Source organism: Eulemur rufifrons, chromosome 3 (genome assembly GCF_041146395.1).
Source record: "Eulemur rufifrons isolate Redbay chromosome 3, OSU_ERuf_1, whole genome shotgun sequence".
In the NCBI taxonomy this organism is placed as follows: domain Eukaryota; kingdom Metazoa; phylum Chordata; class Mammalia; order Primates; family Lemuridae; genus Eulemur; species Eulemur rufifrons.
Window position 1 is genome coordinate 81,609,882 of NC_090985.1, and position 25,162 is coordinate 81,635,043.

The 25,162-nt window shown below is 34.0% G+C and overlaps 1 protein-coding gene across 8 annotated transcripts in view; it reads left to right on the plus strand.

The window, feature by feature from the left end:
- STAU2 (staufen double-stranded RNA binding protein 2) overlaps positions 1–25,162 on the plus strand; it is a 291,848-nt gene that overhangs the window by 121,912 nt on the left and 144,774 nt on the right. For all 8 annotated transcript variants that reach the window (XM_069465520.1, XM_069465515.1, XM_069465517.1 and 5 more), the window contains 2 exons: positions 6,500–6,631; positions 18,333–18,393. In XM_069465520.1, the coding sequence (XP_069321621.1) occupies positions 6,500–6,631; positions 18,333–18,393 (193 nt within the window). The remainder of the gene's footprint in view (positions 1–6,499; positions 6,632–18,332; positions 18,394–25,162) is intronic.

Sequence of the window (25,162 nt, forward strand, 5' to 3'; positions counted from 1 at the left end):
CAACAGATATTTATTAAGCGCTGACCATGTGGCAGACATTTTGGCACTCACAGTATCTCATATTGATTAACTTTTCATGTATAGCTAAGTTTTGCCTTCCTTCCTGTTTTATAATCTTCATATTTCTTTATCTTATGGTACCCAGTATAGTGATTTATAAATAGTAGGACCTTAATAAACATTTGATACATATTTGCTGCCTGTCTGCCTCAGAGCTAGTGTGTTTGGCTTTTGTTGGAGATGTAAACTTAGGATGTAGTCATGGATAAACCACTACTGAGAACCCACGTATCCACACAGGGAGAATTCTTTATGGTTAGTAAATACATTATTGTCTAGATGGCATTAGGACCCAGAACAGTGTTGTTCTAGTATTTTCATTTGGTAAAATATATTCACCATTTTTCATATTAACGTTCTTAGCTTTGAAGAATTCTAAAGTGTATTCTTTTAACTCCAAAGCTTGAAGAAAGAAAATCACCTAAATTTTAGACATGTATTGGGAATATAAACTGGCTTTGGCTTTATTAGACAATTCCTTTTCTATGGAGTATATTGAGTACCCCTTTGAAAGAGGAATTTGGAGTATCTTAGGCCAGCTTTCATTTTATGGGTATTCATAAACATTCTAGTCAAACAGGGACATTTGGCTGTGCTTTTAAATGTTTTCACACTGAATTCATATTATTTTTTCCCTTCTGGAAGCCCCAGTGGATTCATTACAGTGTTGCAGCAACTTTATCAAAGTAAAAGCTTTTGTATAAATTACTTAAGCGCTGTTATCATTTGTTATAATTGAAGGTAGAAGTAAAATGTCTAGAGATAATATGCTCATTTTTATCTATCACCAAAACCAGAGTAAGTTTGTGTATTATAAAATGGATGCAGTTACTTGATTAAAAAAAAAAAAGACTATTTCTGATAACATTATTTGAGTAGTTAGTTTCAAAGCAGATTTCTTAAAGCTTTTCATTTTTTTAGTGAGGGATATTTTAATTTTTCAAACAGAAAATGATAACTCAACAATTGTATATCAATACACTGTATTATATATCATATGATATTAAGTTTTCTACCTGTAATTAAAATCTCCAGGTTGTTAAAAATATATAAATCAAGTTAAATTAATTTTATTTGTATCTCAGTGAAAGATAATGAATTAAGTTTTTGGCAAATGCTGTTTCAGAACTTTTTTGTTTCTTAGTTTTTTGAGGACTCGATTCATGTGGCTGATTTGTTTAAAGACAAAAATCTGACAGTCTTAAATTTACTGCATAGTAGTTCAACCTTTTTTCAGATAGAAATTAACATTTTAATGTAGAGACCTTGTTTACAATAGTTACAAAATTTATGAGATTTCAAGGAAGACGACTTATGAAATTTACTTTGTATACTTACTTGACTTTTATAATAAAGTGATGTTTTGAGTGACCATTGTATTACATTTAACAGCAGGGAATGAAAGTCCTTCAGCAATGTGGTCTTTTTAATATTCACAAATTACTCTAGGATAACTACTTACAAACTATTGAACCATGCAATTGCAAAAACTTATGTAGGGTAAGGGGTGAGTTAATGGGAAAATGCATCTGGGAAGCACCTGTTCTAGAAGCAGTAAGTCTTGAAGGTATCAGAATAGGTCCGATGGAAATTCGGCAGAAACAGAGACAAGGTGAGTACAGAGATGGCAACAGCATTACAGTTGACAATTCCAAGAGCAGGAGCCTGAAGCCAGAGGGCATCAGGCCTGAGTAGATAAATGAGATTTATGGATGGAACAGCAGAAAAATTGAATGAGAGTGAGTGAGGTATGTTTAGCATGTAAAAACAGATGAAAAATGTTTTGCACTTATTTACTGCTCAGAGATCTTATGCTTCTATTTACTTTGGCAAAGTCTTTTGACCCTCAGGGCAGTAGAGGAAGCCTCTGACGTAGCTGACCTAATCTTTTCACTAACAAGCATTCCAACAACAACACAGAGGCTGGTGAAGCTAAGGAACAAACCAAGCACTGGAAAAAATAACAGGTAGCAGGGGCTCCTCTAGCCAGTGATTCGAGCATGTTATCAATAGGGTCTGTCCCGTTGAGGTGAGATTTAGGCAGACGCTGACTGGCAGGTAGCGTGTGTTCATCCTGCTTCAAGGATCTGCCGTGACTGTACTAGATCAGTGTTTCTCACAGTAAGGTCCACAGACTACTTATGATATGGTGGTGTCTGGTTTCAGAAAAAGCATTGAAATGTTTCAAAAACATTTTACAGAATTGAACTACACAATTTGTGATAGTCGTTACAGGAATTCTGTAATGAATGAATGTATTTTCAGTAGTTCCTGTGCTACAATAACTATGTCATTTAGTTTGTCTTGACTAAAACTGTTAGAAGAGTACAATTTCTTTTTCGTATCATTTGCATGTTGTTAACGTTTGTTAAGTTTGTATTTTGTTACCACTGCATTACATATCCCCAGTTCCTTAAAAGTGTTTCATTCGTTGTAGCTAAAAAGTAGTGATGGAAATAGTAACTAAAATAAAACTCTAAATAATGGTGTAAGAATAAATGATAAACAGTACTCAAGTGTGGACACCAGATGGGAGTCTGTATTTTCTGGGACAGATGAAACAGCCAATGTTATGATTTCACGCAAGAGCCAAAAAAGAAAAGTATAGGTAGAAGTATTTTACTGTATTTATGAAAACTGAATTTTGTTGTACTATTCTTAATTAGTACCCAGTGTATTGTCATTGGGAAATTTTATTAAAGTGGCATGAAGTTATTGAAGCTTTCTAAATTTTTTTTTTTTTTTTTTTTCCCTGAGACAGGGTCTCGCTCTGTCACCCTGGGTAGAGTGCAGTGGTGTCATCATAGCTCATTGCAACCTCAAACTCCTGGGCTCCTGAGTAGCTGGGACTATAGGTGCTCGCCACCATGACTGCTCAGCTAATTTTTCCATTTTTAGTAGAGATGGGGTCTTGCTCTTGGTCAGGCTGGTCTGGAACTCCTGAGCCCCAGTGATCCTCCTGCCTTGGACTCCCAGAGTGCTAGGGTTACAGGCGTGAGCCACTGTGTCCAGCCATAATTTTATTTTTTTAACAAAGCACAGTGACAGCTGGTAAAACAATCCAACTTTTCAGATATGGATTACTCATTCAGCTCTCTTACTCATTTTTTTACTAGCTTTTTAAGAAATGGATTTACCGGAATCTACTATATATTCTGGATGTAAGCGCAGTTATATGGCATTTCAAATATCTTCTCTTGTGTTGACTTTCCTTTTTTCCTTTTTTCATAGTGCTTTTTGAAGAACAAGCATAATTAATTTTAATGCAGCCAGATTTATCTGTCTTTTCCTTTATGTTAACTTTAAGTCTAGGAGACAAGTAAGTGCCCCCACCTTGCACTTCCTTAAAAGGATCTTGACTGTTCTTAGCACTTTGCATTTCTATGTTAATTTTGGAATCAGCTTGTCAAGTATTGTAGAAATATGTATGGGATTTTGATTGGCGATTCAAAGAATTTATTGGTCAGTTTGAAGAGGACTGATATCATTATACTACTATCTTCAATTCATGAACATTGTAAGTTGCTCTATTTATTAGGTTTTCTTAATCTTTCTCAATAATGTTTTTGTTTTCTGTGTAAAGGCTTTGCACATTCTAGGTATTTGATTTTCATTTAATGTAAATGGTATCTTAATAATTTTCATTTTCTACTTGAATGTTAATGGAATATAGAAATGCTGTTGTCTTTTGTATGCTGACATTTTATGCAGAGAGCTTGTTACAGTGTCATAAATTCTTACAGTTCATTGGTAGATTTTGTTGGATTTCCTATATATAAATGTCATAACTGTAAATAATGAGGGTTTTTTTCCCTTCTGATTCTTCCTTTTCTTTTTCTTGCCTTATTTTTCTTCCCAGGATTTGTAGTAAAATGTTAAATGCTAGTAATAATAGAGCAGCACATCCTTGCCTTGTTTCTAATCCCAGTTTCATTCAACATTAAGTGTAACGTTTGTTGAGGTTTGCTGTAGGTTTTTTGTAAAATGTCTTTATCATATTAAGAAAGTTCCCTTCTTTTCCTAGTTTGCTAATTATTTTTATTATGGATGAATGTTGAATTTTATCAAATATTTTTGCTCCATTTATTAGGATGATCATATGGTTTGTCTCCTTAACCTATATAGCAAATTCCATAGATTGCTTTCTGTTTGAGTTTCAAGTGTTACACCAATCTTGCATTTCTGGAATAAACCCAACTTTATCATGATTCTTCTGATTACATATTGCTTTATTCATTATACTGTTTGAAACTTTAGCATCTGTGTTCATGAGTGAAACTGTTCTGTAAATTTCCTTTCTTAGACTATTCTTAGATTTTGGATCAAAGTGATGCCTCATAAAGTAATTGGGGAATGATTCCTCTTTTTCTATTTTTGAGTGAATTTGTATAATATTAGCATAATTCTTCCATGAATTTAGGGTAAAACTTTATGGAGATGCTCTCAGTAGCTTTCTTTGTGGAAAGGTTTTTTTTAATTATGGTTTTAATTTCTTTAGTAGTTGTAGTCCTATCGGTTATGGAGTTATTTTTTGGCAATTTTGGTAACTTTTATCATCTAGGAATTTTTCTATTTTATCTAAGTATTTTTTAAAAGATAGCATAAAATTGTTCTCAGTATCCCTTATTACTCTGTAATGTTACAGAAACTGGTAATCTCTCTTTGCCACTATTTGTGTGTTATTTTTTTCTTGATCAGTCTTACCTCTGGTTTATCATTTTATTAGTCTATTGAGGGAACCAACTTTTGGGTTTTTAAATTCTGTTGTACTTTGTTTTCTATTTCTTAATTTTGGCTCATCTTTTTTCTTTTCTTTTCACTGGGTGTATTTTGTTCTTATGTTTGTAACTTTTTGAGGTGGATGTTTAGCTTTTCAGCCTTTCTGTAAACTGTTAAGACTATACATTTTCTTCTAGATCCTACTTTAGCTGCATCTGTCAAGTTTTCATATATTTCCGTTATTTGTTTAAAATATTTAAAAATTTCGGCCGGGCGCGGTGGCTCACGCCTGTAATCCTAGCACTCTGGGAGGCCGAGGCGGGTGGATCGCTCAAGGTCAGGAGTTCGAGACCAGCCTGAGCGAGACCCCGTCTCTACTAAAAAAATAGAAAGACATTATATGGAAAACTAAAAATCTATATAAAAAAATTAGCCGGGCATAGTGGCGCATGCCTGTAGTCCCAGCTACTTGGGAGGCTGAGGCAGTAGGATCGCTTAAGCCGAGGAGTCTGAGGTTGCTGTGAGCTAAGCTGACGCCACGGCACTCACTCTAGCCTGGGCAACAAAGTGAGACTCTGTCTCAAAAAAAAAAAAAAAAAAAAAAAAAATATTTAAAAATTTCCTTTGGTATTTCTTCTTTTTCCCATAGATTATTTAGAATTACATTGTTTAATTTCCACAGTTATAATTAACTGTTTTTCTGCTTCTTTAATTACTTATTGAGACCAATATGTAAAAACAAATTTACCTATAGCTGTGTATTTCTCCTTGTAATTCTATGCTTTCTTGCTTTCTAATTTACTCTTTATATTTGTATTATCTCTTAGCACATGCATCTTTAAAACAGCATTCCCTGGCTCAGAAAATGTACCGTGGATATAAGATGGCTGATGTATATTTAAATATACACATACACACATATATATGTGTAAATTGCTCCAAAAAGATAGCTGTGGAATAGTTTTAATGATTAAATGCTGGTGTTAATTGAGCAATTATGATGGATTAAACACTGTGGTTTACATACATTATCTTATTTAACTTTCAAAGCAACACAATGAGCTAGTTGATATTACCCCTGCTTTACTGATGAAGAACTTGAGGGTTAGAGATGTTAAATAATTTGCATAGTTCATACAGGTAGGAAATAGTAGAGTTGAATTTCATATCCCAGTCTGACTCAGAAACTTTGCTTTAAACCACAATATTGTAGTAACTCTTATATGTCAGTTGTCTTCAGGAGCTAAATCTTTATAAACTTAGGATGCGATGGGAACATTATTTTAAATGGTACCAATATGAATTTCAGCCTTTTCAGCTGATTAATTGAAATAAAGAATACTGGAGGTAGTCATAACCAACATGAACTCTGTTCAAATGTAAATTTTATTTTCTTGCTTATGTAAATAATACAAATTTAATGTTTTAAAAAAAATCAAAAAACATATAAATATGTAAGGAAGTAAAAATTCTCTAAAATTCTACCTTACTGAGATAACCCCCAGTGACATTTTGAGGACCATTTTTCCATATTTTTCTCCATCTATATTTTTAATTGTACATATAATATTACATAAATGTTATCTTACTTGCTATTTTTATTTGGGACTGAACTTTATGTTTTTCGATGCCAGAGAGTAGAATAAATATTGCTTTATGATGTAAGGGTTTCCTGTGTACCCAAACAACTATCATTAATTTCTTTCTTTAATCTTACCAGGTCAAGGTAGGCAATGAAGTTGCTACGGGAACAGGACCTAATAAAAAGATAGCCAAAAAAAATGCTGCAGAAGCAATGCTATTACAACTTGGTTATAAAGCCTCCACTAGTCTTCAGGATCAACTTGAGAAGGTGAGAGTTAAATTTACATGTATATATCCTTTTTATCAGAATACCAAAGTGATTAACAAAATTCTGATATTAGATGTCAGTTTTAACTTTTCTGAGGCATTACTCTGTATCTTTAAAGATAGATGATCCAAGTACAAAGTAACATCTGCTTAAGGGGTAAGATGAAATATTAATGAGTAATTATCTTATGATTAGCAAATACAAAAAATTTATTGTATGGTTATACATATTTTATTTAATACCAACTTAATATTTTTAACTTACTGACTTTTTTTTTGGCCATATAGACCAAGTCCTAATTTGTGCCTTTTAAGAGAAGTTGTTGGCCTTTATTTTTGGAATATAGCTGGAAACTGGAAATAAAAATTCTGACTTATCCCTTTAGGGCAGGAACTATATTAGACAGACACTCTATAAACTAATTTTTCTGTTTATTTTAAATTTAAAGGTAAACTCAGATGGTGTTTATTTCTGCCAAGACCTGTGTTCATGGTCCCTTATTTCTTCTGCAGCAGTTAATGACATCGTTAACACCTACATCTGTTGCAGGAGAAACAGAGAACCCTGAATTCAGGACTTGGCAGATAATTTGGCAGGAACTGGCTTATTTTTATTTTGTATTAAACGATCATTTTGTTATCTGTGCATATGTAGAACTTCTATTAAACATTTTACTTATATGAACATTCACAAGACAGGCTTAATAATTACTTTTATGAAAAGTACAATGCTTTTGACCAGGTCCTTTTCTCACATAAGGATTCTGTTTCAGAGATACTTCTAGTTTCTACAAGAACACATTTCTGAAGTTTAGAGTAAAAAACAAAATCATCTATTAAAAAATATTTAGATATACTTTTTTCTTTAAGGCAGCCATGATAATCTAGGCAATTTTTTTGAATGATTAAAAAAATCATTGGTGTGGTATTGATAGAGATTTCAGTTCTGTTTTTATAAACTGGCTAGTTAATGCTTTTTATTCTTTTAAAAGTATTTGTAACATGAAACCTAGCATGTGTTCAAGTTTCTGTAGTTCTTATATTGTGTATATGCTGTTTTAACTTAACACATTTATTTTGACTTAAAACTGGTGGGTGATCTGTAAAAATATGTCAAAATAAATCTCCCCATAGACATTCATTTGTCAGTTAAGTGAAGGCAAAACTGAACAAACCTCAGCCTTAATTTAATTAATTAATTTTATTAATTTGAAAAACATTTTTTGCATACCCACTGTGTTAGAGTTCTCCAGAGAAACAGAAATAACAGGCTGTGTGTATGTATGTGTATTTGTATATATATGTACATAGTAAGGAACTGGCCCATGTGAATGTGGAATCTTGGCTAATCTAAAATCTGATGGGGGAGGTGGACAGGCTGGAGACTGAGGAAGGAGTTGCAGTTTCAGTCCAAAGGCAGTCTGCTGGAGAATTTTCTCTTGCTCAGGGAGGTGGGCCTTTTGTTCTATCTATGCCTTCAGCTGATTGGATGAGGCCCACCCATACTGTGAGAGCAGTCTGCTTTGCGCAGAGTCTACCGATTTAAGTGTAAATCTCATCCAGAAACACCCTCACAGAGCACACAGAATAATGTTTGAGCAAATATCTGGGCACTGTGGCCCACACAAGTTGACACATGATATTAATTGTCACACCTCCTAAATGCCAGGCACTTATGACTAAAGGTAACAAGATGACTGAAACTTGGTCTCTGCATTAAGTGTTGGGAGCGAGCAGTTTTGACCATATGACATAAAAATTGTAGTATACTAGAACCTAGAGAGAGAGAATGAATCTGGAAAGTCAGGCAACACTGAAATCACTGCTTTTATGCAGAGTAAAGAGTTGAAGAAGTAAAAACTTGAACATAAAAGTGAAATGATCTGGTTTGCATTCTTCAAAAGATAATTCTATAAGTAACATGGAGAATGGATTTGAGGGGAGTTAGACTGATAGCAGGAAGGCCAGTCAGGAAACAAATGGAGTTATTCAGGTCAGAGATACTGAGGGTCTGAATTAGATAGTAGTGGTAGAAAGGAGTGGGGGAAAGACTCCAGAGATATTCAGAAGTATAATTGATAAGATTTAAGTAGTAGAAAACATGCATGGAGGAGACAGGAAGAAGTAGAGAATGACTTTAAGTAATAAGTGGTGGTCATATGCTGCAGAGAGACCAAGGAAGAGAAAGACGGTGTATTGACTTGTCAATAAGAAGGCTTTTGGTGAGTATGGCAAAAGTAATTTTAAAAACCTGCCAAACCAGTTTTTAAAAAGTTTTTATTTATTAGACAAAACTTGTACATGGTTAACAGAATTCAAGCAACACAGAATAAGCAGTGAAAAAAATATCAGTGTCTCTTCATCCTGAGACCCTCAGTCTCATAGTTTCTCTTCCCAAAGATATTTCCCACATTGAATTAATATTTGAAATACAGTGAATATAAGGGTTTGATAAATAAAAATAAAATAAATATTCTTACAGAGATATTCTGTGCTTATGCACTAGTATGCCTCTGCTTCTTAAAAAATTCAGATTTATTGAGGTGCAGTTCAGTGAATTTTGACACATATATGTATTTACCCATTAATCAACATCACAATGAAGATTTATGAGATTTCCATTACCCCAGAAAGTTTGTTAGTGCCAGTTTGTGGTTAAGCTGGTCCACTACCCTCATCCTGTGGAAGCACGGATCTGATTTTATTCCTATTATTTTCCCTTTTCCAGAATGTCATATAAATTAAATTACACATTCAATTTGTAGGCTTTTGCGTATGAATTCTTTTTTCTTGGCATAATGCTTTTGAGAGTCTTCCACATTGTTGCATTTATCATTAGTTTGTTCTTTTTTATTGTTTTATTCTTCATCAACATTTGGGTTGTTCATAGTTTGAGGCTATTATAAATAAGTGGTTATAAACATTGATGTATAAGTCTTTGTGTGTACATATTCCTCTACTATATACTGTATGTACATATTTATATAATAAGTGCATGTTTAACTTTATAAGAAGCTATGAAGTTGTTTTCCAGAGGGGCTGTACCATTCTGCATTCCCACAGCAATATCTGAGAATTCCAGTTGTTCCACATCCTCTAGCTCTTGGTATTGTCAGTTTTGATAGTTTGGTGATACTAGTAGATGTATAATGCTATCTCATTGGATTTCAATTTTTATTTCTCAAATAGCTAATAATGTTGAGTATCTTATCATGGGCTAATTTCTTCCTTGAAGTGTCTGTTCAAAACTTTTGCCTTTTTAAAAAACTGGATGGTTTGCTTTCTTATTATTGAGTTGTGAGAGTTCTTCATGTATCTTGGATACAAGTGCTTTATTAGATATATATTCTATAATAATGTCCTTCTATTGTGTGACTTGTCTTTTCATTTTGATAATAGTGTTGTTGGAAGAGCAAAAATGTTTAATTTTGATGAAGTCTACTTTATCAAATTTTGCTTTTATGATTCATACTTTTTGGATCCTATCTAAGGAAAGTTTGCTTACTCCAAAGGTGGCAATAATTTTTTTCCTACGTTTTCTTCTATAAGTTTTTTAGTTTTAGGTTTTACATTTAGGCCTATGATCTGTTTTAGTTTAATTTTTGTGCATGGGTACTAGGTTAAGGTTGAGGTTCCCTCCTTCCCTCCGTCCCTTTCATCCTTCTTTCCCTTTTTTTTTTTTTTACATATGGCAGTTCAGCTGTTCTAGGACTATTTACTGAAGGTTACTGCATTGTCCGTTGAATTTACTTAACACCTTTATTAAAAATCAGTTGACCACATTTATGTGGATCTGTTTTTGGATTTTTTAGGCTGTTCCATTAATCTATATTTCTATCCTTAAGTTATTACAACTCTATATTGATTGTAGCTTTTTTAGTAAGGTTTGAAATCAGGGAAAGTGAGAATTTTATCTTTGTTCTACTTTTAAAAAGTAGATTTTTAATTTCAATTTCCAATAATTCTTTGCTAGTGTGTAGAAATTCAGTTGATTTTATATATTGACTTTGTGTCTGTGACCTTGGTGAACTAACTTATCCGTTAGACTAGCTTTTTTTTTTTTTTTTTTTGTAACTGGGATTTTTCTACATCGATGATCATGTTATCCGTGAACAAAGAATTTTATGTCTTCCTTTATAATCTGTATATGTTTTTTATTTGTCTTGTTTTATTGCACTGACTAGGACATTCAGTACAGTGTTAAATTGAAGTAGTAAGGGTAGGCATCCTTACCTTGTTTCCTAATTTAGGAGGAAATCATAGTACCATGATGGTTGTAGGTTTTTCATAGATGCCATTTTTCAGGTTGATGATATTTTCTTGTACTCTCGCTTCACTAAGAGTTGTTTTTTTTGCTAAAAAATTATCCATGAATGTTGAATTTTATCAAGTGATTCTTTACATTTATCAGGATGATCATGTGCTTTTTCTGTTATGGTAAATTTCACTGATTGGTTTTTTTAAATTGAGGTTATATATATACCAAAAACATAAAATTTACCAATTTAACTATTTTGGGGTACTTAGTTCAATGGCAGTAAGTATATTCACAGTGTTGTGCAACTATCACCACTCTCCATTTCCAGAACTTTTTCATCATCCCATACAGAAACTCTGTACTCCTTCCCCCAGCCATCGGTAACCTTTATTCCACTTTCTGTCTTTATGAATTTGCCTATACTCAGTACCTCATCTAAGTGAAATCATACAACATTTGTCCCTTTGTATCTGGCTTATTTCACTTAGCATAAAGTTTCCATGTTTTATCCATGTTGTAGCATGTATTAGAATTCTCTTCTTTTCAGGATGAATAATACTTCATTGTATGTATATTTCACATTTTGTGTAACCATCTGTTGGTGGACATTTGGGTTGTTTCTACCTTTTGACTCGTGAATAATGCTGCTGTCAACATTGATGTGCAAGTATCTGTTTGAGTCCCTGCTTTCAGTTCTTTAGAGTATATACCTAGAAGTAGAATTGCTGGATCATATGGTAATTTCTATATTTAGTTTTTTGAGGAATTGCCAAACTGTTTCCTATAGTGGCTGTACTATTTTACATTCCCACCAGCAATACACAAGGCTTCCAGTTGCTTTGTATCCGTGCCAAAGTTTCTTTTGTTTTTAAAAAAAATAGCCATCATAATGTGTGTGAAGTGGCATTGATTGATTTTTGAATGCCTGGCGTAAACCCCATTGATCATGATAACATATTACCTTTTTTATATATTGCTGGAATAGATTTGCTAATACTGTTAAAGGATTTTTATCTCTGTGTATGAGAAATATTGTTCTATGTTTTTCTTTTATTGTAATATTTTTGGTGTGGGTTATCAGGAAAATACTGACTTCATATAGTATATTTGGAAATATCTCCCTCCTTTCCTATTTTCTGGAAGAGTTTGGTATTAGTTCTTCCTTAATTGTTTGGGAGAAGTTACTAGTAAAGCCTTTTTGGCTTAGAATTTTTTCTTTGGGAAGGATTTTTAACTACAAACTCAATTAAAAAAATAAATATAAAGTTACACAGGTTATCTGCTTCTGCTTGAGTGAGCTTTGATAGTTTGACTCTTTCAAGGAATTTGTCTATTTTATCTAAGTTGTTGAATTTATTACTATAAAGCTGTTCGTAACATTCCCTTATTCTTTTAATGGCTACAGAATCTGTAATGTATACTCTCTCATTCCTGATGCTGGTAATTTATTTCTTTTTTCTTTCTCTTCTACTCAGTCTGGCTAGGGGTTTACCAATTTTTTTTAATCTTTTCAAACAACTGTGTGTTGTTTTCATTGATTTTTCTCTATTTTTATATTTTTGATTTTATTGATTTCTGCTCATTTTATCCTTCTTTTATTTGCTCTGTGTTTTAACTTTCTGTTCTTTTCTAAGTTTTGTAAGATGGAAGCTTAAACTATGGATCTGAGAAATTTCTTTTCTGATTTAAGGATTTAATGCCATGAATTTCTTTTTAAGTACTCATTTAGCTCTTACCCACAAATTTGACAAGTTGGGTTTTTATTTTCATTTAGCTCACAATATGTTCTCTAATTTCCCCTTTGATCTCTTCTTTTAAGCTTTATGTCTGTTCTGATTTTCTGTCTACTTGTTTTATCAAGTGTTAAAGTCCCCAGCTGTAAGTTTGAATTTGTCTACTTCTACTTTCAGTTTTTGTTTTATGTATTTTTAATTTCTTTTTACTCTCTGCTTCCTCCTATGAAGATGTTTTATGTATTTTGAAGTGTTGTTGTTATACATATAAAGTTAGGTTTGTTATGTCTTTTTGATTACCTGACTACTTTATTATTGATATTTCCCCTTTTTCTTTGTTCTGAAGTCTGTTTTGTTTGATATTAACATAGCCATTCCAGTTTTATTTTGGTTAGTGTTTGCAGGAGATATCTTTTTTTTAAATTTTATTTATTTATTTTTTGAGACAGAGTCTTGCCCTATTGTCCAGGTTAGAGTGCCATGGCGTCAGCCTAGCTCACAGCAACCTCAAACTCCTGGGCTCAAGCAATCCTTCTGCCTCAGCTTCCTGAGTAGCTGGGACTACAGGCCTGCGCCACCATGCCTGGCTAATTTTTTTTTTTTTTTTTTCTATTTTTAGTTGCCCAGCTAATTTCTTTCTATTTTTAGTGAGACTGAGTCTCACTCTTGCTGAGGCTGGTCTTGAACTCCTGACCTCAAGCAATCCTCCCGCCTTAGCCTCCCAGAGTGCTGGGATTACAGGTGTGAGCCACCACACCCAGCCTGGGATATCTTTTTTCATCATTTTACTTTTACCCTGTGTCTCTATGTTTAAATTGGCTTCTTTTAGAAAGCATATAATTGGGTCTTGCTTTTTAAAGTCTAATTTGACAAACTCTGCCTTTTAGTTGGGGTAATTAGACCATTTGCACCTATTATAGTTATTGAGATGGTTGTATTAAACATACTATCTTACTAGTTGTTTTCTGTTTTTTTCCAGTCATTCTTTGTTCACTCTTTTTTCTTTGACCTCTGTTGTGGTTATACATTTTACTTCTCTACATATTTTAAACCCCATAATTCATGGGTACTAATTTTGCTTTATATAGTCAATTCATTATCTTTTTAAGTGGTTAAAATCAGGGGAAAATGTCTTTTATATTTACTTTTGCCATTTTCTACTTTTGCCATTTTCAGTGTCCTTTATTTCTATAGATCCAAATTTCCTTCTTGTATCATACCCTGCTTGAAGGACTTCCTTTAATATTACTTGTATTAGCAGGTCTGTGGGCAGTCAATTCTCTCAGCTTTTGTTTGCTTTTTAAAAAAAAAGCCTTTATTTCACTTTATTTTTTTTTTCTGTGATGGTTTTATTATGCACAGAGTGGAGAGGGGGCTCAGTCCTTCTGGATAGTTGCTTTCCTCCTGATACTCAGGATATTGCTCTCGCTTCCTCTTGGTGGAGTTGTATGTTTTTATGTTTTTCTTGATGAACTTGAGGGCCTGTTTGTCCTTGTAGACCTGAGCAGCTCCACAGCACGCCACTTGTGTGGGGCAAAGCCATACCTCTCAGGTCATGTCTCGCGCAGACTTTGTATGCTTGGTGAGGCACCCGGGGTGATAACACTGCCTCAGCTTACTGACATTATGATTTTTCTTTTTCAGGGGTTCTGAAGTGGCATGGATGATTGCCTTGATAAGTGTATTCTTGGCTAAGTTGTGTTTGACGTTTGAGTTTTATCCAGCAATTCATATACTTTAGAAGTGGGAAATTTCATGTATTATTTCTTTGATAATTTCCTTTTTTTTCATTTTTTGCTGTATTGCTTTCTGGGATGCTGGTTAGTCTTATGGATGGTCTTGTGATTTTCTTTTTTGTTTTTTTCCCTATTTCAATCTCTTTTGTTCTATTTCTGGGGAGATTTCCTCAACTTTATCTTCCGGTCTCTCTTTGACCGGTCTATTTTTGATTTTCCAGGATTTTTTTTTTTTTTATTTGTTTTTCGTTCTGTTCCCTGCATTGTCCTCCTGTTCCTTGTGGGTCAGAAGCCAGGAAGCTGTCTTCTGAAGGGCAAATGAGGGAGGAGGCTGAGGATCTTCTCTTCTACCATGTAACTGTGGACTCCATCTCCTTATTGGCAGAGTGGCATGTGGATCTCACCCTCAACTGTGCCTTGTGTCCAGAGCCTCTCCTAAAGAGGAAACCCCCATTAGGAAGGGGTAGGCACCTGGCTACTTGGGGTCGAAGAGGTGACTTGGGGATTTCATAATACCTTGAAAAGACTTCTAGGCAATCTTTCTGTTTTCAGCTCCTTCCAGGATTCATCTTTAGATATACCAGAAGTATCTCTAATTCCTGAGACTTTCTGGGGTCCTGGGTCACAAGTCGCATTATTTGTAAGCTCTTTGTTGGCTTCTTCCCTCTGCAGCTTAGGATTTAGCCACTCACATTTGCTAAGATAGTGACAGCTTGTTCATCTGCTTTTAGATTCCAGACTTTGACTTGTCTCTTCTCTGCTGTTGTCTCCTTTTGTAGTGTGTGTGTGTGTGTGTGTGTGTGTGTATGTACTTATGGATTCTTAGAGTATCAATTTAGAGATATTTTGGGAGAGAGAAGAGCATACTCCTTGTGTTCATTTTGCTATGTTTAAACAGAAACCTTACAAAAACCTGGGGTTAGAAATCAGAGAGGAATAGGCTTGGGATTTAGTTGAAGGTGAAAAGTTAGGCACAGAGAATATAATCTAATATTGAAATAACCTTAATCATTGTTAGAAGGAGAGGGATTAGCAAAGGAGGAATGAAATGGTGAATATATTATTATCAACTTCAACTGCAGTTCAACTGAACTGCAAATGCCTGGGAATCTGTATTTTTCCAATCAGCTTGCTCTTCTCCTCCCTAAAGTGTCTTGTTCCTTACTGTCTACATCTCAATCAGCTTTCCTTTCATTCTGTGATCTAGTCTTGTATTTCATGGAGAACATAGAAATGGGAGGCCTCACAGGCCTCCTGACCAACATACACCTGCATTTACAAATGTTTTTGCTCCTCCATCCTTTTACAACAGAGGAAGTGTCCTCATTGGATTAAAGGCCAGCCCATCTGTGTATATCAGGAATGGCCAGTCACTGAGAGGAGTGCATTACAGAGATCACTGATTCTCAAGATGGGGTTGGAAGCTACAAATTTTAAGCGAGGTCAGTTTGTAAGGTTCTGCAACCCATGGAATCTTAGACATGGAAGCAAACAAGGCATATTTGTTGGCCTACAATTAGGGATTTGCAGGATCGGTTTACAGAAGGACAAAGGGGTGAATAGTTTGAGAGCTGGAGGGAGAATAATATGGGATCTCAGTGAGGCAGATAGGAAAGTAAGCTGTAAGTAGTGCAATAGATTGGGGAAAATCAAAAGGCTGGAAGGACTGAAATTCAGTTTAGAAAAAGCATGTTTATAGGAGGAAAGGAAGTGATCTAAGTGTACAACAGAATAAATACAGAAGAAAGATCTGGAAGATGAGCTGTACTTTGTGCCTGTGGGTTTCCCCTTTCCAGGACATAGTTCTCGTTAATAACTTCTTTGGCCTTGTCCCCGCTAACTCCTTCCCCATACACTCCAAACAGTGATCTCTACAAGAGTGAGAAAGCTTGGCATTAGGCAGAGCTCTCAGATGAAAATCAAATGCCTACCTACTGGTTAAAATTCACAGTTATTAAGGTAACAAAAGCAAAGTATGGGACAGAAGAAATTAGTACAGTTGAAATGAAACAGATTTTATTTATTCCACTCATTAAAAGTGAAAATCTACTTATTTGGAAAGACTAGAATCCTACATATAACTGTGGAACTGCTTCAGAGTTCCTGAAACCTAAGTACTTCTCTGAGAGCCTAAGCAGTTGACAGCAGTTGGATAAGTATACACTATGTTTTAGAGGTATGAATAAAATTAAAAGTAAGGAAAGAATTAAAAAGAAAAATTGCATATATTTTGTCTCTTTCTCTTCACCAGGTTTTCACACTAGTAACAATTTTAGCTTTTCAAAATCTTCTAAATTCTTTTCATCCCTCATACGTAGGTACTTCCTGTTTCTCCTCATTTGTTCTTTACAGGAGTCCTTTGCATCCCACCCATACCTTTAGAGCATTCTTCTTATTAGTTCCAAATTCTATTCTTTACCCCAGTGTTGTTCTCTCCTTTCTTAGGTGTAAACTGTAAACGCACAGTGTATACCTCATCCATAACCATAACTTTTGTTTTTATTTTCTTCAGCTGCTTCTTTCTTTCCTAATAATCATAGTACAAAGGTAGCACAGCTACCGTTTCTTCAGTTGGAAGACCTAGGTTGATGTGCTGGTACCTCCACATGTTATCTCTGTGACCTTAGACAAATTATTGAACTGCTCTCACCCTAGTTTGCTTCTCTGTAAAATTGAATATTAATATCACTTATCTTACCAAACTTTTGTGAGGATGAAAATGAGATAATCCATATCTATGCAAAACACTTAGCACATTAGCAACCACACTTTAAGTCTTAAGTGTTAGCTATTAGCTGTTACTACTATCAGTCTGTTTTATTACATAGCAGTTTCTGTCCTGTGAAGGATGCCTGTGTTAGCATTTTGCAGTTAAAGGTTATAGCAGCAATCTCTCAGAATGGCGAATGTGGAGTAAGAGAGGAATTTGTGTTTTAAAGAGATAAAAGAAATAATTAAAGGGAAGAAGAGTTGCTGTTTGGTTCATATGAAGCCATTGGCTGTTTCTAACATGCCATCAATTTATTTTTCAGGATTCTTTGTTTTCTTTTTTGCTTCTTTTGTCTGCCACTGTATCTTTGCTTGTCACCCTAAGATGTATAATAAAAATGAAAGAGAATTCAGTAAGAATAATTTTTTTAAAAAAATAAATGAACATTGGTAAACTATTTGCTAGAATTGTATTTTATGTATATATCTGGATTTAATTTATCCATTTGACCTTTGACATCTGATGACATAAATATAAAATGCTGATCATAATAAGAAATAAGCTTTTTTTTTTTACCACCCCAGTACTTCATATCAATAGTACCAGCTCCACAGAAAGAAAACATCACCAGTTAAAGTCACTTATTAGTTTGATTAGAATACTTACTACAAAATGTCTGTGTTTCAGATTGTGTTTTATACCAAACAGATCATCTGGCAAAAGTCCAGATATTACATGTTTTCCTTAAAGTTAGGGCTTAGCTTTCAATTTTTTGTATATGTCATTACCAGTATTTGGTGATCCTTATCACAAGACTTCTCCAGAACGAACATTGTAACATTTCTGTTGGTAATCTGACCTCAGGAGGGATTAAAGTGACCTCTGTTAGTCACTTTAATACTTGTGATGATTGTTATTGTTTACTGTTTGAGTAGGAATTATATATTTTTTAATCACCAAGCTAAAGGTTGTGTTCTATGTAATATGTATACTGAATATTGGGCTTTCTTGACACCTTAAATTATAGATTTAAATGAACAGACAAAAGCAGAAAGAGACATAAGACATAGATTCAAATGCAGAAAAAGGGGTGGATGATGCTCTTCATGTTACTTGTGTAGCTACTGTCCCAGGGTCAGAGATGGAGAGAATATGCAGAAAAACTGTGTGAGAGACCTGTGTCTTTGCTTAATTGATTAGTCAACATTTTTTCTTTTTGAATAAGCCTGGTTTTCTGTATGTAAACAGTTGATTTAATCTTTCAGACAGGGGAAAACAAAGGATGGAGTGGTCCAAAGGCTGGGTTTCCTGAACCACCAAATAATAGTAAGTTCTCATTTTTATGTTATCTGCACTTGGTATTCATCAATGGTTCTGTAACTAGCTATCACTGGGTCTGTGTGGGCCCAGGATGCCCAGTATTGGGGAGAGTTCAAAGGAGTCGTGGTGTGTGCTCTCCTGAAACTAACAGAATAACTAGAAAACTAAGACACAGACACCCATATCCTTAATGTGGTTAAACCATAACAGATGGAGTACCATTTAATTCACATAGTGATGGCATTCTTTTTTATAAGTTGTCATGTTTATTGAAACAACATTATTATAATATAAAAAGTTTGAAAAAGAAGCAGTTATCTACAAGCTGATTATGCTATCAAATCAACTTTCACTGTTCCAATTGTTTTTATATGCACACAAATTTTTATATAATTATAATATGGATAAAATTTTTATTCTGTTTTCATTTAACATTACCATATGCATTTTTCACATTTTGCTGAGTCATTAGGATTTTTAATATTTTATTAAATTCACTAAGTGAAATATCAGAAGTGTAAGAAGAAAATTACTCGCAGTTTCATCCCACTTATAATATTGTCAGACATTTAATGATCAACGTCAGTTTATTTATTTTTGCAAATGTACATGATCAAGATATTTTGCATTGGACATTTAGAGATTTTTCCTTTTCCTTTTTCCCTGCCCCTCCCCCAAAAGCATCTATTTTTCACTGAAGTGACCATTGCATTGTAAATCAGTGAATCAAAATGTTCAACCAGTGAAAACATCCAATCTCATTTCTAACCCTGTCTCTCTTCATTACAACCACTGAAAAAGCTTAAATCTGTAAATTGTCATAATGAAGCATCTTTAGTCTTTGATATTAGCAGCTCATCTCTTGAAGTATAATGAAATTAGTAACAAATTCTTATCAAAGCGTGCTTACAAGAATTGAATTATTGGATCATCAAAACTAGCCTCTTGAAAGCCTCAGTGAGGTAATGGTATTTTTGGGTTACTTTCTGGAAATAATTTAAGTTAATGTGCCTGTGAGCCCTTGGACTACGTACATAGGGGTGATGAATGTGATGGGCTTAGCACATAGCCCAAGGAAAAAATGGAATCAATTCAGAATTTCTAGAGTTTGTATTTAATTCCTTTGATGTTTGAATATATTGGTTCGTAATTACTTGGTAAGGGAATGTAAGAAACATTAAATTGATTGCAGTTTTATATAAAGTACTTAGCACAGTACCTGTTTCCTAGTAAGCATGTAATAAATGTTGATTTCCTTCCATGCTTCCTCCTTCCTTTCTTTTGTAAAAATGATATAATTCTGTATAGGCTTGCCAGAAGTTTCCTTCTTATACGTTTTATCTGTCAGATGTTTTTTGCATACACATGGTAACCAAAGAATACATAGTTTATTTTTGAATAGTTATATTTTGATACTTGACATTTTTTTCAAATAATATAAACATTATGTATTTGAATATAGAAGTCGAATAGTTACTAACTTGACAGTTTTAACATGAGAGTACATTATAGATAATCTGCAAGCTCCATCATTAAACAGTGATATTTCCGCCCCTAGCTTTATGTGTTTGTTGATTTTTTTTTTTTTTTTTTTAAACTTGCTAAGGAACACTTGAACTTGTCCGCAAGTATGAGAAGGGACATCACAATGAGGCCAATGAGTTTAAGTAATCAGAAATGTGTAAGAATGCATAAAGTTTTGCTTTAGATATAAAGTTAAAAGTGATAAAGCTATCTGAAGCCAGCTTAAAACTTAACCAAACTCTTAACTCTTTAGGAATCCCTCTGGTCTGCTACAATGATTTAAATTGAACATTTGAAAAAAGAATGTTTTCTCTCCTCTTTCTAGCTGTGAGGGGGTGAGAAAGCTGATACAAGGGTTCTTCTAAATGAACAGAGTGGTCCCTGCCAGGGGTTACCATAGAGGTTACAGGCAGTCTAGCTCCAGAGTAACTGTTTCACTCCCCAAGGGCTGTTGCTCACTAGTGAAACTCCAGAGAGTCCCCCTGGAGCTAGCTCAAAGCTACTTAAATATAACGTTAGGAAAATTCGGTCTCTGCTTAGGAATTGATCACTCAGGTGATGAATCTATTACCTGAAAATTAATTTAAAGTTCATATATTATGGTAACATTTAGGTTAACTTCTCTTCTACTTAATCAGTTCCTTACGTTTGAAATTCTGCTCTAAATTATTTCTGTCCTGTGAATAATACCTGAGTTAGTATTTTGCAGGCAAAGGTTAAAGCAGGGATCTCTCAGGATGGTACATGTGGGGGAGGAATTCGAGATTACGAATGCTGGCTGCGTCACAGACACGTTGTCTGACCTTGAACAACTCATTTCACATCTTATTCATTGTGCTAACAGTTATGCATGCTAATTTATAATGTTGAGAATCTTTAATTATGTAGCATTTATAAAATGATTATATCCTTGAATATAACATCTGAAAAGGTAACATATTACTTCCTGAAAAACAGTGTCATCATGAAATGGCTTTCTTTGTTATGTCTTTGTTAAATTCTACATTACTTCAGAACTGTAGTTTTAAAGATCAAATTTTTAAACCAGACATGGTGGTGTCTGTAGTCCCAGTTACTGGGGAAGCTGAGATGGGAGAATCACTTGAGTCTAGGAGTTCGAGTCCAGCCTACATAGCAAGACTCTGTTTCTTTAAAAAAAAAAAAAAAACAACAACAACAACAAAAAACCAAATTTTTAGCCACCCATTATTTAGATAAATAATATAAAATTAGCCTGGAACCATAATGCACAAAAATTAAAAGAAGGAATGCAGAATTGGAAAGGAGAAAGAGGGGAATTTTAATCTGGTATAGCTAGCACCTAACTATAAGTAGACAAAAAATGTTAATGTACATGTGCATTTAATTTTTGAAGTGGAAGATTTTTTTTTAAAGATTATAGTCATGAGAAACTGCTAACAATTACAACTAAAAAATAGTTTAAATGGTTTTGCAAGTGATTGTGATTACATAGCCTGGTTCCTCAATTTATTTTCCTGGCTTGATTGCCTGCAGATTTAAAATATGGACCTAATTTTTGCATGCTGCTCAGGCTTTCTTCATTGTACTGAAATGTAGCAGAAGGTAGACTATTCTAAATGTGTTTTTACCCTTTGAATCACTGTCATAGTTACATTGAAGTACAAGAACACATGACTCTGTTTGTGTTAAATTTAACATAGGGTAATTTTATGCTAAATTTACATATTTATGTGTATGCTTGGCATACACATAAGAAACTAGATTTTTATAGATGAATGACTAACAAGTGTTTTAAAAAGATCACACATTTTAAAGATCTAGTGATGGATCTAAATCTATCTACTGATGGAAAACTTTGTAAAATATTTAAATACAGTTCAGTTGATATCTTTTTTTTTTTTTTTGGTGTTCACATTCCATATTAATACAGGGTTTTACTTAAAAACAGGTTCATTGTTTCTTAAAGGTGAACTCTAGCTTAATACAGAACTGGACTAAGCTCAAAGGTATTCACTGGTATGTGCCGAATCCACCCACTAAAAGATTATTTGGAAGCAGTTTTAACATAAATATTTTTCCGTTAACCTTTTAAAAAGTTTTATTTAGCCGCTGTGAAATATGCTAGCTCTTCTAGGTTCATTAGAGATGACCTAAGATAAATACTTTTGGAATGGGATAGAGTTCTTATTGACCTTTTCAGGATCTTAGTTGATTTACCAATGTTTTTGTCACTTTTGTTTTACATACATGTACTATTGCATCCTGGAAGCAGAAGGCTGCACCATCCCAGTGATGTGATGTTGGATAGATTGCCTGCTTGTTTCCCATATGCTGTGTACTGTGTTTAGAACCTGTACTTTTCTTTTTGGGGGGGGGATGAGGTGGGGTATAAGAGTTGTATTTCTAAGATTATAGATTAATGTATATCTTTCTTTACTAGTGTTTTGGTAGAGTTTCCTGAAAAAATTCTTTTGGGAGTTCCTGTAACAGAAACCACTTTGTAATGAGACAGTTAAAATAGTTGGAGCCAACTAGATTTAAATATACAGCTGAGTGATCCAACTTAATTATTTATTTAGACATAAATACTGTGTTGAAAATGTAAGAGTGTAGCTGGCTTGTCATGCTCTTACTGAAAGGGATTGGTGGGTTCTTGTGCTGGGCAGCCCAGTCCCTGAATACCTGGTTGTTTTCAAACAAAGGCAGGTCCCATAAGTAGAGGGCTATCTATCTGGAGCAGTCAGGAGCAACAGGAACATGTACATCCTCATTGGTGTCCATCTGAGACTGCAGATGGAAATGCTCTTCCTCCCCTGAGCAAAGGAGGAAAGATTCAAATATTCCAGAATACCATCCTTTTCCATTGGTGGCTATGTTAGACCTACCTGAGTGGTGAGAAGCTATAGGCTTTTTAAAAAATCACATTGGCAGGGATTCTCTTTTCTTACCTACTGAATGTAGGAAGATTAGAGGTAGTGTTAAGCTTGCATCTGTTTTAGTCATATCAACTGCGTCTGTATTTTAAGGCCCATTCATTCAAAGGAAAAAGAATCTGAAATTAGAAAGTAAGTTTTTAATGGGATTAGCACAGATAGCATATTTTTCTGAAATAATCTCAGCAAAGAGTTAATGAATTTAAATTTTCATTATTTTAAAAACTTGTTTGATTTTAAAAACTCATTTTTTACACACACACAGAAAGATTTCAGATACATTTTTTTTTTTTTAAAAAGAAACAGTATAAGCAATTTAAGGTGCATTTATCGGTTGTAGTATGATAGTGTTTTTATGCAGAAGAGCAAAGGATGAAATCATAAAGAAAAAAGAGATGGATTTGAATACATAAAAACTGAAACCAAGTTCAGGGAACAGCAGAAGAAAATAAAAAGGCAAATGACAAAGAGCATCAATTGCAGCTGCCTATATAACAACAGATTGAATATACACAAAGGACACATTCAAGTCAAAAAAAAAAAAAAAATGCTAACACCCCAGTAGAAAAATGACCAAATGTCTTAGAGAAACATTTTAAAAGAACAAACAATAAATAATGAAAAACTTTTGACCAATCAGGAAAGTGCAGATTAAAAATAAATGTTATGGAATTTCTGATCCATAAAAATTATCAGGGATCTAAATATGATGATTCCAACTGTTGGGGAAACAGGCCCTCACATGCTGCTGAGAGAATTGTGACTTAGTACTGCCTTTTTGAAGGGAAGTAGCATAAGTACACAAAGTGTAAGCCCATGCCTTTCTAAAGCTGAACTAGAATGTATGGAAAAATAGAATAGTTTTCCATAGTAAACATATACTGGTTTTATAATTGGAAAACAAATCAAGTATATTTAAAACACAGATATACAAAGTTTGGCCTGAAGTACATAATCTGACTGAATTTAAACACAAATAGTATATATTAAACAGCTAAGGCAGCAGAGTTGTCTCTATACTCAAGTCCACTTCGGGAACCTTTTCGGATTTTTTTTTTTAAGCAAGAAGAGGAAATGTTTTCTAAGTCTGAATGAAATTTCAGTTTCTGAAATTTGAGCTGGAAATCTAGAATATGTCCTCTTTATTCTAAGAGGTCTATAAGGATACAAAGGTGTTTGAAATTAATATTTTCAAAACTAGAAAACAGACTGTAGTGACAAATGGTTAAGTGTCTTCCAGAAATTAAAAGTTGAAGTCCTAAGAACTTAATTGATATTCTCTGTTAATAAAGAAACTATACAATGAGCATAAGGAGAAAATAAGGATAATGCTCATATTCATTCATTTTTTTGTCTAGAAAGATGGAGTTTTATAAAATCTCAAAGTATATTACAATTTGCCAAGAAACATTAAACTGCTATGTTATTTTTAAAGAAAAAAATAAGCAATACTTGTATAATGTATCAATATTTAACACTTATATGTTATGAAACATGATAATAAAATAAATACCCATGAACCTACCACCCCATTTAAGAACCAGACATTACCGATATACTTACCTTCACCTTTATCCTCCTCTTTCATATCAGCTTGCCTATCATGCCTCCCCCAACAGAGGTAACCACTATCTCTGGATTATTTAGTGTGGAGGGATGGGGTCTCGCTGTGTTACCCAGGTTGGAATCCAGTGACACAATCATAGCTCATTGCAGCCTCTTAACTCCTGGGCTCAAGCAGTCCTCCTGCCTTAGCCTCCTAAGTAGGACTACAGACACACACCACCATGCCTGGCTAATTTTTAAATTTTTTGTCAAGACAGGGTCTCTCTCTATTGCCCAGGCTGGTCTCAGACTCCTGGCTCAAGTGATCTTCCTGCCTTGGACTCCCAAATTGTTGGGATTACACTCATGCGCCACTATGCCCAACCTTATCTCTGGATTTTATACATAGTTGACCCAGCCTTTATTCCTTTTATCAAATAAATATGAGTCTTTAACAGTATCTGTTTAATTTTGCCTTTTTTTTTTTTTTAACTTTAGAAAAATAGCATCATAATGTGTATTGTCTTCCGGAATTTATTTTTTCCCCACTTACCATTGCAGTTTAAGATTATTTTATTTTGTTACATAGAGTATTTCATCTACTGTGTGAATAATTCCATAATGATTTAGCCATTCTTTTATTGGTCCACATTTGGGATTTTTCAGGATTTTGTTGTTATAAACAAAATTACTGTGAACATTTTTGGACATATCTACTGGTTCACATGTATCAGAGTTTCTGGGAACACACCTAGGAGTGAAATAGGGTACGTGTAAGTGCAAATTTACGA